The sequence below is a fragment of the Mesocricetus auratus genome, unplaced genomic scaffold, assembly GCF_017639785.1.
Source record: "Mesocricetus auratus isolate SY011 unplaced genomic scaffold, BCM_Maur_2.0 Super-Scaffold_100676, whole genome shotgun sequence".
NCBI classification, from domain to species: Eukaryota; Metazoa; Chordata; class Mammalia; order Rodentia; family Cricetidae; genus Mesocricetus; species Mesocricetus auratus.
This window is the reverse complement of record NW_024429266.1, coordinates 38,353,753-38,370,672: the sequence shown is the minus strand read 5'-3', so window position 1 is coordinate 38,370,672 and position 16,920 is coordinate 38,353,753. Positions and strand designations below refer to the sequence as shown.

General features: G+C 37.3%; 1 protein-coding gene across 5 annotated transcripts in view; it reads right to left on the bottom strand.

Moving 5' to 3' along the window:
* The window catches only part of Smg7 (SMG7 nonsense mediated mRNA decay factor), a 67,598-nt gene that overhangs the window by 17,064 nt on the left and 33,614 nt on the right, over positions 1-16,920 (bottom strand). For all 5 annotated transcript variants that reach the window (XM_013114331.3, XM_013114335.3, XM_013114332.3 and 2 more), the window contains 9 exons: positions 15,595-15,727; positions 10,033-10,204; positions 8,788-8,859; positions 7,711-7,861; positions 7,237-7,372; positions 4,067-4,229; positions 3,343-3,496; positions 2,529-2,599; positions 555-615 (listed from right to left, as the gene is read on the bottom strand). In XM_013114331.3, coding sequence (XP_012969785.2) covers positions 555-615; positions 2,529-2,599; positions 3,343-3,496; positions 4,067-4,229; positions 7,237-7,372; positions 7,711-7,861; positions 8,788-8,859; positions 10,033-10,204; positions 15,595-15,727 — 1,113 coding nt within the window. The remainder of the gene's footprint in view (positions 1-554; positions 616-2,528; positions 2,600-3,342; positions 3,497-4,066; positions 4,230-7,236; positions 7,373-7,710; positions 7,862-8,787; positions 8,860-10,032; positions 10,205-15,594; positions 15,728-16,920) is intronic.

Here is a 16,920-nt window from a genome sequence, read left to right as displayed (position 1 = left end):
GACAAGACCAGGCTGGAGAGACCCACCGAAATTGCTGACCCGAACAAGGAGGAGCTCATGGACTCCAAACTGATAGCTGGGAAACCAGTATAGGACTAGGACTGTTCCAGACCCCCTGAATTGAAGGTCAGTTTGGAGGTCTGGGCATTCTATGGGGCCTCTGGTAGAGGATCAGTATTTATTCCTAGTACATGAATGGACTTTAGGAGTCCACTCCACATGGAGAGATACTCTCTCAGCCTAGACACATGGGGGAGGGTTTAGGCCCGGCTCCAAATGACATGACAGACTTTGAAGATCCTCCATGAAAGGCCTCACCCTCTCTGGGGAGCAGACGGGGGATGTGATAGGGGGATTGGTGGAAAACAGGAGAGGGAGAGGGAACTGGGATTGACATGTAAAGCATGCTTATTCCTAATTTAAATAAAAAAGAATGGGTGGATACGCACACACGGCCCATGCTCCCTGCCAAATAAATGTTAAAAAGACAAGACAACACAGGCCAGCCAGATTCCTATAAATTTTTATACTTCAACAACTTCCTAGCTACTTACCTGAAAGAAGGTCTTAAAGCCAAAAATCCTTGTAATTCAAACTCCTCTGGAAGTGGTGTGGCTAAAGAATGAAAGACACCGAAATTTGTAAACATTTTAATTAAAATCCTATTATTTGGAAGAGTAATACAATATGAAAACAGTGAATGAAAAAGTTGTAGGAAGAACGTGTAATGCCCATTTTCTGCTTTCCTACATCATACTCCTGCTGAAGGCAAGTCATCAAACAAAAGCCTGCATGTTAGCTTTGGTATCTAGATAACCCCTAACATTCAAATGCGAACACTCAAGGTGCCAGCACAACGTACTTCATCAACTGTCTCAAAAATTTAGAGCTTCAGCTCGGTGAGGTGGCACATGCCTTTAAGCCAGCATACTAAAGGCAGAGGTAGGTAGATCTCTGAATTTGAGACCAGCCTGGTCTACAGAGCAAGTTTCAGAACAGTCAGGGCTACACCGAGAAACCCTGTCAGGAAAAAACAAAACAAAACAAACAAACAAACAAACAAACAAACAAAAAACACCCTCATCTCCCCCAAAGAGAAAAAAACAAACCAATAAATCAAAGTTAGAATTCAGAGCTTCAGATCAGATCTAGTAAACCCAGTGTTCAGGCTATACATGGCCTATAAGTTATCCAATGATAACACTAATATCATTGAGAGTTTACAAGAAGTAGCCTTGAGCATTGTCCCAAACCTTCCAAATCCTAAAAAAAAAAAGAAAAAGAAAAGAAAAGATCCAGGTGACTCACTGCAAATTACTAATGGAGAAGGGATCAAAGCGCCATGTTGCTCAGTACAGCACTATTTATGAGGAAAATTTAAATTATAAAAGTATATAAAAGTTTATGCATGTACACATGTATATTTGTGTACCAGTAGATTCAGAGGACAACCCCAGGTGTCACCCTCAGGAATGCTGCCTACCTCTTCTGAGAAAGGGTTTCTTACTGGGCTGGAGCTCACCAATTAGGCTAAACTGGCTGGCAAGTCTAGGATTCCTGGGGCTCTCAGATTTCCAAGACTGGGATCCCTAGGAATCCTCTTATTTTTGGCTTGCCAGTCCTGGAATTTCAGGTATGCTGGGAATTATTTACATGGGTTCTAGGTACTGAATTCAGGCCCTCAGGTTTGAGAGGTGAAGCATTTACTGAGTTATCTTCCCAGGAAAATTTCAAAGATGGGTCAATAAATAGACTATGAGACACACATGAAATAAAATGTTATAAAGCCCGTAAAACTGTTAAATTTAAAAGCAATTTTAAATTTGGATATGATGCCTATGTCTGTATATAGGAAAAAGCTCTAAGATCACACACTATGACATGGACATTATACTGTGGGAAAACTACTGACAATTTGTGCCTTTTATGCTTTATGTGCTAACTTCTGTGTGACATGTAGGTATCTGGTAGACCGGTATTCACATCATTTCCTTAAAATAAAACAAAATCACTATTGAGGCTGGGAGGACAGCTCAAAAGTTAAGAGCATTTGCTGTTCTCACAAAGAACCTGAGTTTGGTTTCTAGCACCCACATGGTGGCTCTCAACTGTCTATAACTCTAGTTCCAAGGAATCCAAACCCCTCTCCTAACTGCTACAGGTACCAGGCAAATACATGGCATGAATATGTACATGCAGGCAAAATACTCATACATGTAAAATATATAAATCTAAAAACGAACAAAACCCAGAACAACTTTGCAATGATAAGAGACACGGAAGAAAATGGATAGAATTTAAAAGTCACGAATGTCTACTTTAAGGTCTATCAGTGAAGCTGCTGAGCCAGTTCAGGAGAATTACCCACATCTATCCACTTCATCAATACCAGAAGTCAGAACCCCTTTGAAACTCTGAATTCAAGTAAAACAAATGCGCTTCACTGAAAGCTCAGTTTCCCTGGCTTTCAACTGCCACACCAGGTTGATGGAGCCACAGCAACAGTACACAATTTAGGCAGCTCTTACCATTAGTACTTGAGAGATCTTCTTCATGGGGATGGAAACTATTTAGAAGAGAAATTAGCCAGGGCCAAATGCTGCAAATTAAAGAAAAATTCAGATTTTATTTATATACAACAGAACCCAAAATACTAATAAATTATAAAAATGTTAATTATTTATGTTCCCAAATCCCATTCACGACAGTATCAAAAATGAAGGCACTAAGGAAAAGAAAAAGAATTTGAAACTAGAGAGTATCACAGGGTCTTAATGAGGTCCCATTATTTATTAGTTACTTGTAAATGCCAGGCTACAGCAGAGACTTCAGAGACTTAAACAACTAAGATATGCAGAGGAGGAACTTTCTACCCACTGTTTTCAAAACATTTGTACTGTCAAAAGAACACTGAAAATGTCATTAACCACTAAAATCAAGTTCTTAAGAACTGTTTCATTTGTCTTGAGTAAAACATAATTTATAGTCATCTATAGTTAAATATAATACAAATTAGATACACAAAAACAGAAATTTATTATTTAAATAAAAGCAGAAAAGAGTGGCATGTGTATGGCTTAAAAAATAAACGATTTTTATGTCAAGTTCATTTTGAAATATAAAAAATGTCTCTTCATGATATGGCATTGGGAATACAGGAGGAGTCACAAATGTCTGAAGAAGTCAAATAAATGAAAGCATGCATAGAGGTTTTCACTTCAATTGTCATAGAGAAAGGCAGACAATAGTCTTCAATGATTCAATATCGTTTTAGAAGGCAGTTTTCCTATGTCTATGAATATTACAACATATCCAACTACCTTAAAATTTTATAACACTTACTACTGTTTTTCATCCACTACTGTTTCCTGAAAGATTCGAGGTCGGAGTCTTAGCCAGTCCATGGAGACCTTGACTGCAGGAAGGGGATAGGCATTGTAGGACTCCTGAGAATCGTTCTGGAGAGGACATTTGCACAGGATGCCAAGAAAAGACACTTGGGGAGTAGGGAGGAGAAAAAGATTCAGAATGTGTAGGCATTTTAAACAGCATACCAGTTCAAAATATCTATGAGCCTTCTGCTGAATTAAACACTTGTGCATCTTAGTTTCTTTCTAAATAAATTTTCAGCTGGGCATGGCTACAATCCCAGTACTTGAGGCTAAAAACAGGAGGACCATGAGTTCAAGGTCAGCAAGATTCTATCAAAAAACAGAAAGACAAAACATTTTCTTCTCTGTGGTCAAGTGTTATATAAAGTGTTACAAGCAGACAAAAGGACAGAATTTGATGTTTAGCTCTCCTAATTCAACATTAAGAAACATAGGATTTCACAGGCAATAGCGGGGCATGCCTTTAATCCCATCACTTGAGAGGCAGAGGCAGGCAGATCTCTGTGAATTCGAGGCCAGCCTGGTCTACAGAGTGAGTTCCAGGAGAGCCAGTTGTGTTACACAGAGAAAGTGCCTCAGAAAAATAAATAAGTAAAAGACTCATTTGGCTATATTTACAAAAATGCCTAATTACATAAGTTGCCCCTTTCAAAGTTAAATGATATAATACTCACTAAAGAGGGCCAGTAACTGAGTCCAGCATAGCTGTTCATCTTGGCTGTAACTATGCTGCTCTGTTTCATTGTTGAAGTCACGAAGATGATGAAGTTGAAACAGGTTAATGACAGTGACATGCACTAACTGTTGAGAGTTGAAAGCTTTTTGGAATAGCAGCCTCTGTAATGGGAGACAAAAATACTGCATGCATTATCAACAGCAGGATCCATTTTAGACACAAGAATTAGTAATCTACATTTACAATCATGGAGTACTGTAATTGGATTACTGGATGACTCTTTTACGACTTTAATGTCTACAAAGAAGAGACTTCTCTAGAAACATTAATTTAGGCACTACCACGTTGATTAAACTATTTTTTTTCCCAAGACAGGGTTTCTCTGTGTAACTGAGCAATGAAACCATTTCTTTAACAATTTTGTCCTAAGAAACTGTTCATGTATCAAACGTTCACCTGCGTTTATTTTATGAATACAGGTATTTTGCCTGAGTATATGCCGTGCACCACATGCATGCCTGGTATCTGAAGAAGCCAAAGGATGGTGCTGGATTCCTTGGAACTAGAGTTATGTATAAGTGTGAGCTCTCATGTGGGTGCTGGCGATGGAGCTTGAGTTTTCTGGAAGAGCAGCCAGCACTCTCTCCAGAAACAATATATATTAGTATGAGTTGAGAAGATAGTATTTGGAGCTATACATATATTTAGATATTTTAATCCATTAGATTAAATATGTAAGTGACATATTGAATAAAATGTTTAAAAAGGACAAATGAAAGCAGATATATGTAGTGAAAGAATTAAAAAAATAAAATTCAAGTATTCTTTTGAACTCTTGATACATGATGCATGACTTAAGATTTGTCCTTCACTTAAAAACAAAAACTGTAAGTCTGAAAAGTAACACAGGACAAATGGTATGCTGGAGCAGCCATTAGAATGTCTAATAAGCACCTTCACAATGACCACACTGAAATTTTTCATAGAAAAGCTAACATGATTTTTATCTAAGTTTCACTTACATTAGTAGTGACAGTCCTCATAGTAACCTGCTTAAGCAACATATGACATTACCAGGCAGATTCTCACAGCTGGTGGTCTCAATGTAGTTTAGTTATATATCTGCTTTTAACATCTGTGATGAGATTTGATTATTCCCACATGGAATAATTTCCAAACCTAGGTTCCTAACAAAGTTGACAGCTACTAGGATGGATATTTTTAGCTGTAGCCAGCCTTTCTTCATCCCTCCCCAGGAAATGGCCTGGAAGACAGCAGACTTGCGTATATTAGTCTTCTGGTAAGAACTGACAATAAACCACATGCAGTGGCTTATGCCTGTAATTCAGAACTTAGAGGGAAGTTGAGACAGAAGGTTTGGCAAGGCTGTAATGATGGCAGCAATTTTGAGGTCAACAAGGGCTAGAATAAGACATATCTAAAACAAAACAAAACAACAGAACTGAAGACCCAGAAAAGATAGTTCGTACAGTTCTACACCAGTGACTAGGGCTCCTGCCATGTATTCAGTTGTTTACTGTATTCTGAGATTTCTGGTTTCTGGAGGGAGGGAGGGAGGGAGGGAGGGAGGGAGGGAGGGAGGGAGGGAGGGAGAGAGAGAGGGAGAGGGAGAGAGAGAGGGAGAGAGAGAGAGGGAGAGAGAGAGAGAGAGAGAGAGAGAGAGAGAGAGAGAGAGAGAGAGAGAGAGAGAGAGAGAGAGAGAGAGAGAGAGAGAGACTGAAATAGCCACAAAGAGTTACATAAGCAAAGTCTTCTACATTACTTTTGGAGGACAATTCTGACCTGTTTTTGGTAACAATTCAACCTCCGTGTGATCTATCATTGGACTGTATTTTGAGAATATTAAGCCCCTTTCCAAAGACAAACATTTCTTTGCTTAATTCCTTAGTATCTGACAAAATTTTCCAATGAAATTTCCCTTCAATTTATGCATCTATCCTTCTCCATAAACTGACCACTTATGCTGGTTATACTTTTAATCCAACATGTCTATTTAGATTCCAACATTCTTTTCTAGGTTAAATAGCTGAGAGTACACACTGAATCCTATAAATACCACGGCCTAAGTTTAACCAGGCCACTGGGAGGAAGGAAATAGAAGACCAGGAAAGATTATTTTGCAATAAACTATTTCAGTTACAAATATGATATAATCTTACAAACAATCAACTCAAACAATTATCTGTAATTATTTTACATTGACTATATTTGGCTAATTTATGCTTTTACTGTCCAAGTTGTGTGCTATTGTTTGTTTTGGACAGTTTATCATTATTTAACCCTGGCTGGCTTGGAACTCATCATGAAGTTCAGGCTGTCCTCAAACTCAGAGATCTACCTGCCTCTGCCTCCCAAGTCCTGGGATTACACTGAAAGCATGCACCTACCCAAGCATTTAAATCACTTGAATCGCAAGACTTATCAGCATTCAGTTACAGACAACTTTTAGTGTATAAGGGAGCAACCAAGAAACACAATATTCAGAGTATCTGGTTTACAGCTAATTCCAGCACCCTACTGAACAGTCAAAGTTAAATTATCTTGCTTCACCTGCTATTAAATGGTTGTTAAAGTAAGTTTCAAAGGCTTATTGAATATATGCAGAGTTTCAGTTTTGCAAGATGGAAAACATTCTGTGTGTCAATGGAGTGATGCTTACATCGATGTGAGAACAGTGTTATGGAGCTACACAAACGAGTGGTTTGAAATGGACAACATTAGATTACATGTACTTTGCCATAACTATTAAAATAAAGGACTGTCTTTACAATAAAAATCTCATTTTTCTTAATATATTTCTATTTTGACTGTTTTGACAGCTGGTGGGGGGAGGTGGGAGAGGAAGGGGTCAAAGAGAAGGTTGCTATAACTTGTCTGGATACTGTAGCTCAGTTAACAAGTGCAAAGCCAGATGCAATGATTTCATATATTCCAGATTTAATTTTTATTACGATTAAGTAACAACATAGGAACTAGGAGTCTGGTCCTCTGGCTTTAGCTTAGTGGGAAAGCATGTGTTAAGCTTATGCTAGGTCTTCAGTTCCATCCCCAACACCACAAAAAGACAAAAACTCTTAAGTTAATTTTCTCCAAATCTTAAGCTTTCTGATTTAGAGAAGACAAACATTTTTTGTTTTTAACCCGAACCTTAAACTGTTCTTCCAATTTCTCTCGAAGAGGACTCAACTTTTCCAAACTCTTACTCAGGTATACATGACCGTGGAATTTAATAAACGCCTTGATGAAGTCAGAAACACCCCACTTGGTTTTCAACTCATCCCGGCTGAAATGAAAGAAAAACCTGCATGAATCTTAATCAGCACAATAAGCAAAACCCCTATAACTGGATTTAGCTGGTAAGTTAACTTGAATACCCAACAGACAAGAAAGGGTTCTGTCTAAGTCTAGCTTCTTAGCTACAATTTAGATGAGTCAGCATTCAGCTGCAATAAATCACATACTGGATAAAATTCAGTGACTGCACACAAAATAATTATGATGTTAGCTATAGGTTTAGAGATAAGATGACTACATCACTGGACAGTATTTCCTGAACACTAAATTTGAGAGATTAAGGTTCCAGGTTACACAAAAGTCTCTTGGGAAAAAAGTCAGCCCTACCTTTCCAGTGCTTTAGAAAGTGCTTTTTGTAGATTAGTGGAGGCCGCTGGGAAAGGGAATTTCACAGCAATGCTTCTGCAGTAGTAGAAAATTGTTGTCAGGTGGTCTCCTTTGGAAGAAGCTAAGATAGCCAACTGATTGTAAGGCTGACCTACAGGAGAAAGTTAAGATTATAATGTCATCAAGAACCAATCTTGCCATCAAGATAGAAATGCTCAGTCAAGTCCTTGAATTAATAATGCAAAGTACTGTATAAGACAAATCTCGTGACTATCAATTACAGCTGGATATAATGTAAAACTATACACATTAGTGATGGCACACCCTATCATGTGCAGGTTAAAAAGTCACACAATTAAATATTGAGTATGATAGCATACACTGTAATCCGATCACTCAGGCTCAAAAGGCATACTGGGCTACATAACTAGACTGTCTCAAGACAAACGAGCCATAAAATAGGATCTATACAATAAGCACACATGGATTCCGAAAGGATTAGCTAGTAAATCTCCTTGGCTCTGTGGTTGCTGGGAACTCATCCCAAGCACTCAGCTCTGCTACTAACGGGTGAAGGCTGACATGGGCAATTGAAATGGACAGTGTATCTTTAGCATCAGCTCTAAGACATTTTCTAGAATCAAAAGAAATTTCAACATGGTTTAGCATAAATGATTTGTAATAGTATGTATTTGCTGCTAAGCTTTCTAATTCAAGAATGCCTATTTTGGGGCCATCAAAAGTATTTTCTTTTAGATGACTGGTAAGTTTTTAAGGAGAAATGGTTATCCTGAAAGATCATTACTCTATAGGCCAATTAAGAATGCTAGAGTTGTAGAAACACTGTCAGATCACATTAATTCCACTTATGCTGGCTTCCTAACAAAGTAACTTCCTTTAAAGAAAAATTCATTTTAAGTATACATGGAATATAAAAGTTAAAAGGAAAACATGCAACTCAATGATCTTGAGATTCAACATCTATTGCTTTTAACACCCTTACAAACAGAGCCTATCTGCTATATGCTACAAAGAACAAAGCGACATGATCAAGCTTAAGGTGGCAGGCCCACTCACCATTGGAGGGGACAAGCTGAGCTGCATGCCTATAGTAGGACTCTGCCTGGCTGGTCTGGTTTCTGTATCGAGCTGAGGAGAAAAAGAAAACTCATTTTAAAACCATATAGGTATACATATACATATACAAAAACCATCAGGAGGGCATGTCCAAAACAGCTAGAGCTTTAAATTCTAAAGATAATAAAGACATTAAAATTATTTTAAAGACAGAAAAATTTAAAACAAATTCACTATAGGATTATGTGTGAAGTGTCCATCCAGCCTTCTCTATTTGGGACATTCAGCATGTAACCAATTTTAAAGCTTACCTAGCCCCCATTTTCAGGTCCTCCAGTGTCATGCATCACCAGCTCCCACTATGGACTATGCTGGTGACCTGGAGCCGGCCCACAAGAAGGGGTGAGTTATATGGCACTTAAAAACAAAACAAAACAAAAAACACTATACAATATGATCTGAAAATTCAGTATTTCTTCAATATCTTATTAAGTGATTTTTGAAAGATGCCTCGCATCTACTGCAATATTAATATGTGTATGCAGACATTTAAAGCAAAACCACCCTACGCCCACTGTAACTGCATCTCCTTGCAGAGCTCACTGATACCTTTGATGTGACCTCTCAAAGTGTCATTCATTTATGACATTAGGAAATCTAAAATCTATTAATTTAAGCACACTAATGTTCCTCATTCCTTGTTATTTCAGGACCAAACATAATCCTATAGTTAATTTGTTTTATAACCTTTTTAGACCACCCTAAAGGAATGAACAGAAAGGTAGGTTATATAATAACCCCAGACAAAATATATGTATAACAGAAATGCAAATTTAACCTTCGAAAGGAAGCAACATATAAGATGAGCTTTCAGTACACCAGTAGTAGGAAGAAATAATAGACAATCCAGTTCTAAAAGAAGCTAATTTATAAACTTAATCCAAAGGAGTACAAGTTTCTAATTTAGAAAACATAGCATCACTTTGATGATATACCTTTGACTACATTTTTTAGTGTTTACTATTTGCCTATACCTGGATCAAATCTGAGAGAATTTAAATTTCAATGATTTTTTTCCAAATTCTTCTGTCAATCTCAAAACATGGAAATATAAGTTCCTAAAAGTGAATTTTTACAATTTCTTCGTATAGCAATCTAAACCACACATGCATATTCCAAGTTTCTTCCTATGACTACTACAAAGAAAAGAATAAATGAGTTATTGATTGTTTTCCAAAGGCTCACCAATGTCTCCAAGGTGAACGAGGCAGTGCTGGCAAATGTAGGAACAGGAGCTAGACTGTGGCTTCACTATGGCGCTGGTGTGCGTCTGTTTATTGCTAATAATTCCCAATTGGGAAGACTTCACGCGGCACGGCAAATCTACATTAAACACCGTACACAGTTCCTGTAATAACTGAAGAAAAAACATAAAACTTAGTAAAGTCAGAATGTTCTAACAGTAAAGTTTATACAAAAGAAAAGTATCATTCTGCTGAAACTCCAAGACAAATTATATAGAGATTAAATGTAATCTTTGATTGGTTGACTGATGGGGGAAGTCCTGTACATTTGTTAATAAAGCACTGCTGGCCAATAGGAATCTAGATAGGTGGGACTAGGAGTCCAGGAGGATTCTGGGAAGGAGAAACACAGAGTTCGAGATGTAACGCCATGGGGTAGGAGGCCCGGAAATTTCTCCGGTAAGAGACCTACTTAGATTAACAATTATGGGGTAATTACTTAAGGCAGAGCTAGCCAGTAAGAGACAAGCAAGACCAACAGCTTCATAATTAATATAGCCTCCTGTGTGTTTATTTGGGACTGATGCTGCTCTAGAACCAGGCTGGCGGGAAGGCTTCTCTCAAGGAAAAAGCTTCTTTTACAGTTGACTGTCATTATCAAAGCATTTTTGGGTAAAACATTAAAAAACAAAACAAAACCAAAACACTCAGCAAGCATAAAAACAAGGAATCCCATGAAATTATCTACTTCTCATAACACATAAAAATCCTTAAATATTGGATGGTTACAAATGTTTCCAAAATGCAAGAAAAGGTCTTGACATTTATTTTCTTAAGTTCTAGAATGATTCACTCTTGTTCTCAAGGTGTGAGGAGACTCTGGTCAGAGTTACTTCTTTGGCCTACGTATGTCTGTTATTCTATTCTGTTCTGTCTCCTGTCTGTTCCACCCTACCCCAGTTCTTTCATCTTTAACCACTCAAAGGACTTTCCTCTGGTCTAAACATGTCAAGGTTTCCTATAGAAAACAAACAAGAACAGAACACAAAACCAAAACATTCTTTCTTGACTCCAGATTCTTTGCAATGTTTTTCTCTTCTCAAGTGGACTCCTCTAAAGGGGTCTACCTTTTCCTCATCTATTTTCTCAATACCCACTCACTCTTAACTTCTATCAACTCATTTCTATCTACTATTCACCACTGGTTTATACTAAAGTGTCAGTCAGACAATTTGCTATATAGTAGCCAAATACAAAGATCATTCTCCTCCAGCCATTATTTTATTGGACCTCCTGATGCATTAAATTAGCAGATCTAAGGGCCAACCAGCTGAGTGTTTTTCTAACCATTCTGTTCCATTTCCTTCCTTCAATGACCTCTTGCTCATCTTGCCAAGCATTTGATTCTCATCTCCTTTCTTTTTCTTCACATTGTCTTTTCACTTAATCTTTACTTTCAATTGCATTCATCCAAATATCTGCCTTCTATCTGGTGCACAGTAAACAACAGTTAGTCAGCACTAGAGTACTAGACAGTTCCTAGGATCCTGTTTACCAAGGGAAAACTGCACTGTCCTTTTCTACTCAGCTCCTCACTCTGCCAAGAATGAAGAGTTGACTGTGTAGTGTTACCTGTCACACTACATAGAAATGTGGTAATGCTTTATTCTCCCATTTTCCTAGAGTAAGGACTATTACTATGCTGGCTAGTTTTATGTCAACTTGATGCAAGCTATACAATCATTTGGGAAGAGGAAACGTCATTAAGAAAATGCACCACAGGCTTGATTGGTGTGGGAGGGTCTGGCTTATTAGGGTTGGTGCCACTCCTGGGCAGTGGTCCTGGGATGTTTAAGAAAGCAGGCAAGCCTGAGGAGCAAGCCAGTCAGCTGCACCCCTCTATGATCTTTACATCAGCTCCTGTCTCCAGGTTCCTGCTTTGAGTTTCTTCTTTCCTGACTTCCCTAGATAATGAACTATAAACTGCAAGTTGAAACAAACCTTATCCTTTTCAAGTTGCCTTTGTTCATGGTGTTTTATCATAGAAATAGAAACATAACTGAGACAATTATGTTCCTTGATGGAAATAACAAACAAACACATCTTACATAAATGTTAACACTCTTCAACTCTACCAAGAATTTGGTAGATCTTGAGGCACTAAGTTTTAGGTGATGAACAAGGCAAAAACTGTTTTCAAGAAAAAAATTTGACTACATCACATAGTAAGCTTTTAAAATCTATAACAATTAGCCTTCCACCACTCTAAGCAAACTATACTTCATCTAACCCAATATCCTATACCTTAAAAGAAGAATCATCATTTTTATATAATATCGAGAGAAAAAAAAATCCTGGTATGGTAACTTATCAGTCCTGTTAAAATGCAGGTAATCCAAAAGTCTATCACATTAAAACATAGTTTTTTGTTTTGTTGTTTTTGAGACAGAGCCCTGGCTGTCCCAGAACTCACTAGGCTGACCTTGAACCTACAGAAGATCTGCCTGCCCATGTCTCCTGAGAACTAAGATTAAAGGCATGCACCACCACACCTGGCTAAAAATGTTTTAAATTAAAAAAAAAGAAATAGAGTACACATTAAGTTTTTCAATGACTTCTATAAACCCCGAATCTTGTTTTTTCACTTTTTAAAAACTTCATCTGACTTAACAGGGCGCATATATATATATATATGACTTAACTCTGCTCTTACTGATTTTTCTCTTTCATTCTCCAGTTGAAATAGTGAGTGCTCTTATAATAATTCTGTTCCCACTGGCTAAAGTGAACTGATTATAAAACTGACTCTTACCCTCATCTTTCCACTAGACTCCAAGCGTATCTAACTATTTGGCATAGCCTCTTAAATGTAAGAAACACCATATCTAACTGATTTAACATGGACACATTTGTTTTCTCCAGTACAACCATTCAATTTGTTGCTATTGTAGTTACTAGCTTTGATTCCTCCTAACTCTGATTCTACAAATTCAAACAAATCCAAAGGAAATCCTACTGACACCAGTTTAGAATGTCAATTCTTTCCTTTACTATAATAACACCCTATCTAGTTTCCATCCCTAACTACAACATAGAGAATCTTTCTATTTTTTTGGGAAGGTGGGTGGGGTGGGGGGCAAAATGAGATAGGATCTTGCTATGTACTCCTGAACTCTGTAGACTAGATTGGTCTTGAACTTGAACCTGCAGTGACCCTGAGTGTTTTGATACAGGCATGAACCACCACACCTGGCTCACTTCTTTCATAGTCTCAGTATCTAATATTGTACCTTAGAACAAACACTTTAGAGGGCCAGTTATGATATCATTCATAAATTTAAAAGTCTTAGTTCCTAATAAAACTGAAACAAAAGAAAACCACAAAGCAAAAAAGCATTGGGCTTTTTGACATTTATCAGTAAATCAAACAAGCCTTTACTAGTGGCTTTACTTTTATGGGTGCTTTGCCTGCACGTATGTCCACGTACCATTGGATTCCATGGAACTGGAGTTACAGAATATTGTGAACTGCCATGTAAATTCTGAGAAAGGTTTCTCTGGAAGTGCAGACTAGTGCTCTTAACCACTGAACCATCTCTCCTGTTACTGCTTTAAATTTTAATTATGCTTATTTGTGTGTTTGTGTGTGCATGAGTGCCATATACACTTGTAGAAGTCAGAAAGCATGTTCTGAAAGTCAGTTCTCTCCTTTCTACTATAAGAATCAGATGAGATTATACATCTTTATTCTCTGAGCCATCTTGCTGGCCCAATATATGCTTTACTTATTTTCCATATTCATTCGTTGATCATCAACCCCTTTCCAGAAGCATCAATTTATACTAGAAAAAGTTGGCATGAATTTGAAAATAAATTTTGAGAATAAAAATGGTACTTGAGGTTTTTCAATAAAGAACTGTGATGGTACTCAGGAGGCAGAAGTAGGTGGATCTCTGTGAGTTCGAGGCCACCTGGTCTACACAGCAAGTTCCAGAACAGCTAGGACTGTTACCCAGAGAAACCCTGTCACAAACAAACAAAGATCTATAATGGATTTTTATAGTATAAATAAAACAAATATGTCCCTCCCTCCACCCCCCCTTGAAGACAGAGTCTTACTGTGTAGACCTGGCTGGCCTGGAACTTGTTATGTCCGTCAGGCTGCCCTCACATTTATTTTGAAATCTATATACTTCTGCCTCCTTCGTGTTGGGATTAAAGGTACATGTTACCATTCCCTAAAATAACTTCTACAAGATGACAGTTACTTAATTATCTTCCTACATACATTCTTTTCTCTTTTCAAAGAAATGGTTAAACCAAAATAAAGCTAATATATAGGTGGGGGCAAGCAGTACAGGGAGAACTGGCCAAAGATTTCTTCAGTACACAATCTTTAAAATCCTATCATTACAAAGGCTGATGACCTGAGTTTGATCCTTGGAGCCAAGGAGATAGAGAGTGAACTTACACCCGTGGAACAACGTGGCACTCCCCTCAGACACAAAATAAAATCAATTTAAAATTTTGTATTATCCATGTAATTACAAATAGATGAGACAGCAATTAAAAACATTTAGTTATTTAATGTGAAAGTATTTGTATATGCACCACATGTGTGTGAAAGCCCATGGAAGTCAGAAAGTCCTCTGGAACTGGAGTTATAGTTGAGAGTTGCTATGTTAGTGAACACCCGGTTCTTTATAAGAGCCAACAAGTGCTTTCAGCTTACCCATCTCTCCAGTCCGAAATAGCAATTTTTCCAAATAATTATGCTTAAAGAAAATTCCATGAACATTTATTTCTTTGTTAATTACATGAAGATGTGACTAAGGAAAAGGAAAATATGTGAAGATAATGTAGCTTATTTTTCAAACTGAATAAAAAAAAAAGATTCAATTTCTTAGGTAGTTTAAAATCATTTCCTGATCCACATAAAATTCCACTGTATAAATAATACAATGAAAACTTAACTGACATTGCAACTTTTTAATTTATATTTTATGTATGAGTGCTCTGCATGTATACCCTGTATGCCAATAGAGGGCATCAAATTCTATTATAAATGGTTGTGAACTATCATGTGGTTGCTAGGAATTGAACTCAGGACCCTCCAGCCAGTGTTCCTAACCACTGAACCATCTCTTCAGCCCAACACGGCAACTTTTAACAACTTAACCCGGTACAACATAGCTACTATTTTCATAATGATTACATTTGGTTTGATCACATGACTACTTCCGTGGCTCCCTGAGGCTTGGCTATCATTACACCTGTTTTTATTCATACAATTAAACCTCCATCCTAAGTTTGGATCTTTTTCCCTCCCTCTGGCAATACTGGGGTTTGAATGCAAGACCTCCTACTACATTTCCAAAGTCTGTATCTTTTAAGAAAGTATAATGAATAATTTCAGACATCTACATGGTGTGAGATTACATGTGATCAACTTTCAGATGTCTCATAAGGTAGTTCATAGTATTTACCTGTACAAAAAAAAAATGTGTACAAAGAGCTGAGTACCAATAAAGCTAGGAGAATTCATACACAAAGCAAAACTCACCTGAGTATAGAAGCCACTAGCTGCCTCTAGGAACAGGGAAAGGTTTGCCTGAACTTCACTCCGATTTGGGTTTGCTCGATTCTTTGCTTGGCCTTGTAGTGTTGTGATCTGATTCTTAAAGGCATGATTCCAGCTGAAAACAAAATGTAATTCTATTTGGTATAGTAGTGACTCACTGGGCAGACACTGGTCCCCCTGAGAACAAGAAAGAACTGTTTGTTATATTATACCACACCAAACAGCAAACCAGCATTAAAGTTATTTATTTAAATAACTTCATGCTTTTCTTTGAACAAGACTAGACATGCAGTAGAATACAACTGACTTTAGTGGACACTTACCAAATGCTCCAGTAAGCAGAATGTAGCTTCCACTATGAACCTTTAGAACTACTACAGAAAGAACTATTTAAGAATCCTAGTATAAAAACTAGAACCACAGTGGCAAGATCAAAGTAAAATAAGCCAATAACAATTTTAACATATTGGGCCAAAAAAAATTTATACCCTACTCAAGTGACAAATGGGAGGGGGGTGCTTTGTACACATTAAGTTCTATCCTTACTTTCCCCAGCTAATAATCCGTAGCATTCGTTTCCATTCCTGCTTATTGATTTTGTTTATTTATCTTATAGATTAAGGCTTAATATTTTCTTTATAGCATGAAATAGAAACCACATTTCAATTGATTAAACAATGCAATGATGAAATATAATATACCAAAATGATATTAGTCATTATCATCTTAAATTCAGTATTAGTGAAATATAGTATCAAATGTCAACATCCAGTTTTGAGGCTCTAGAACCTTAGGGTTAAAAAAAATTTAGGACATCAATACTCCCTTAATATTGGTGATGCTTTCTCATCATGGACTCAGATATTACAGACATGAGTTCTGATTACTTAGTTAAACTACTAAATTTTCTAACAACACAGGGCACAAAAAGTACAGGGGAAAAAAAAAACTTCATCACAACTTGGACTAATAGGTCCTACTAGAAAGAATGTTTTTTTTGGGGGGGGGTGTTTCGAGACAGGGTTTCATTCACTATGTAGCTCTGGCTCTCCTGGAAGTCACTCTGTAGACCAGGCTCACCTCGAACTCAGATTTGACTGCCTCTGTCTCCCGAGTGCTGGGATTAAAGACAGAATGTTCTTAACTGCTGCTTAAGTTTCTATCAAGTTACCTGTCCTTGTTTAAATGTATAAGACAAGATCTTCTACAAAAGGCCTTTATATACTCACTGGGGAATCTGGTTATCTGCTATTTCATCCTTCAGAGAAAGAATAAGTAGAACAGCCAAACACAAAATCTTTCTTAATT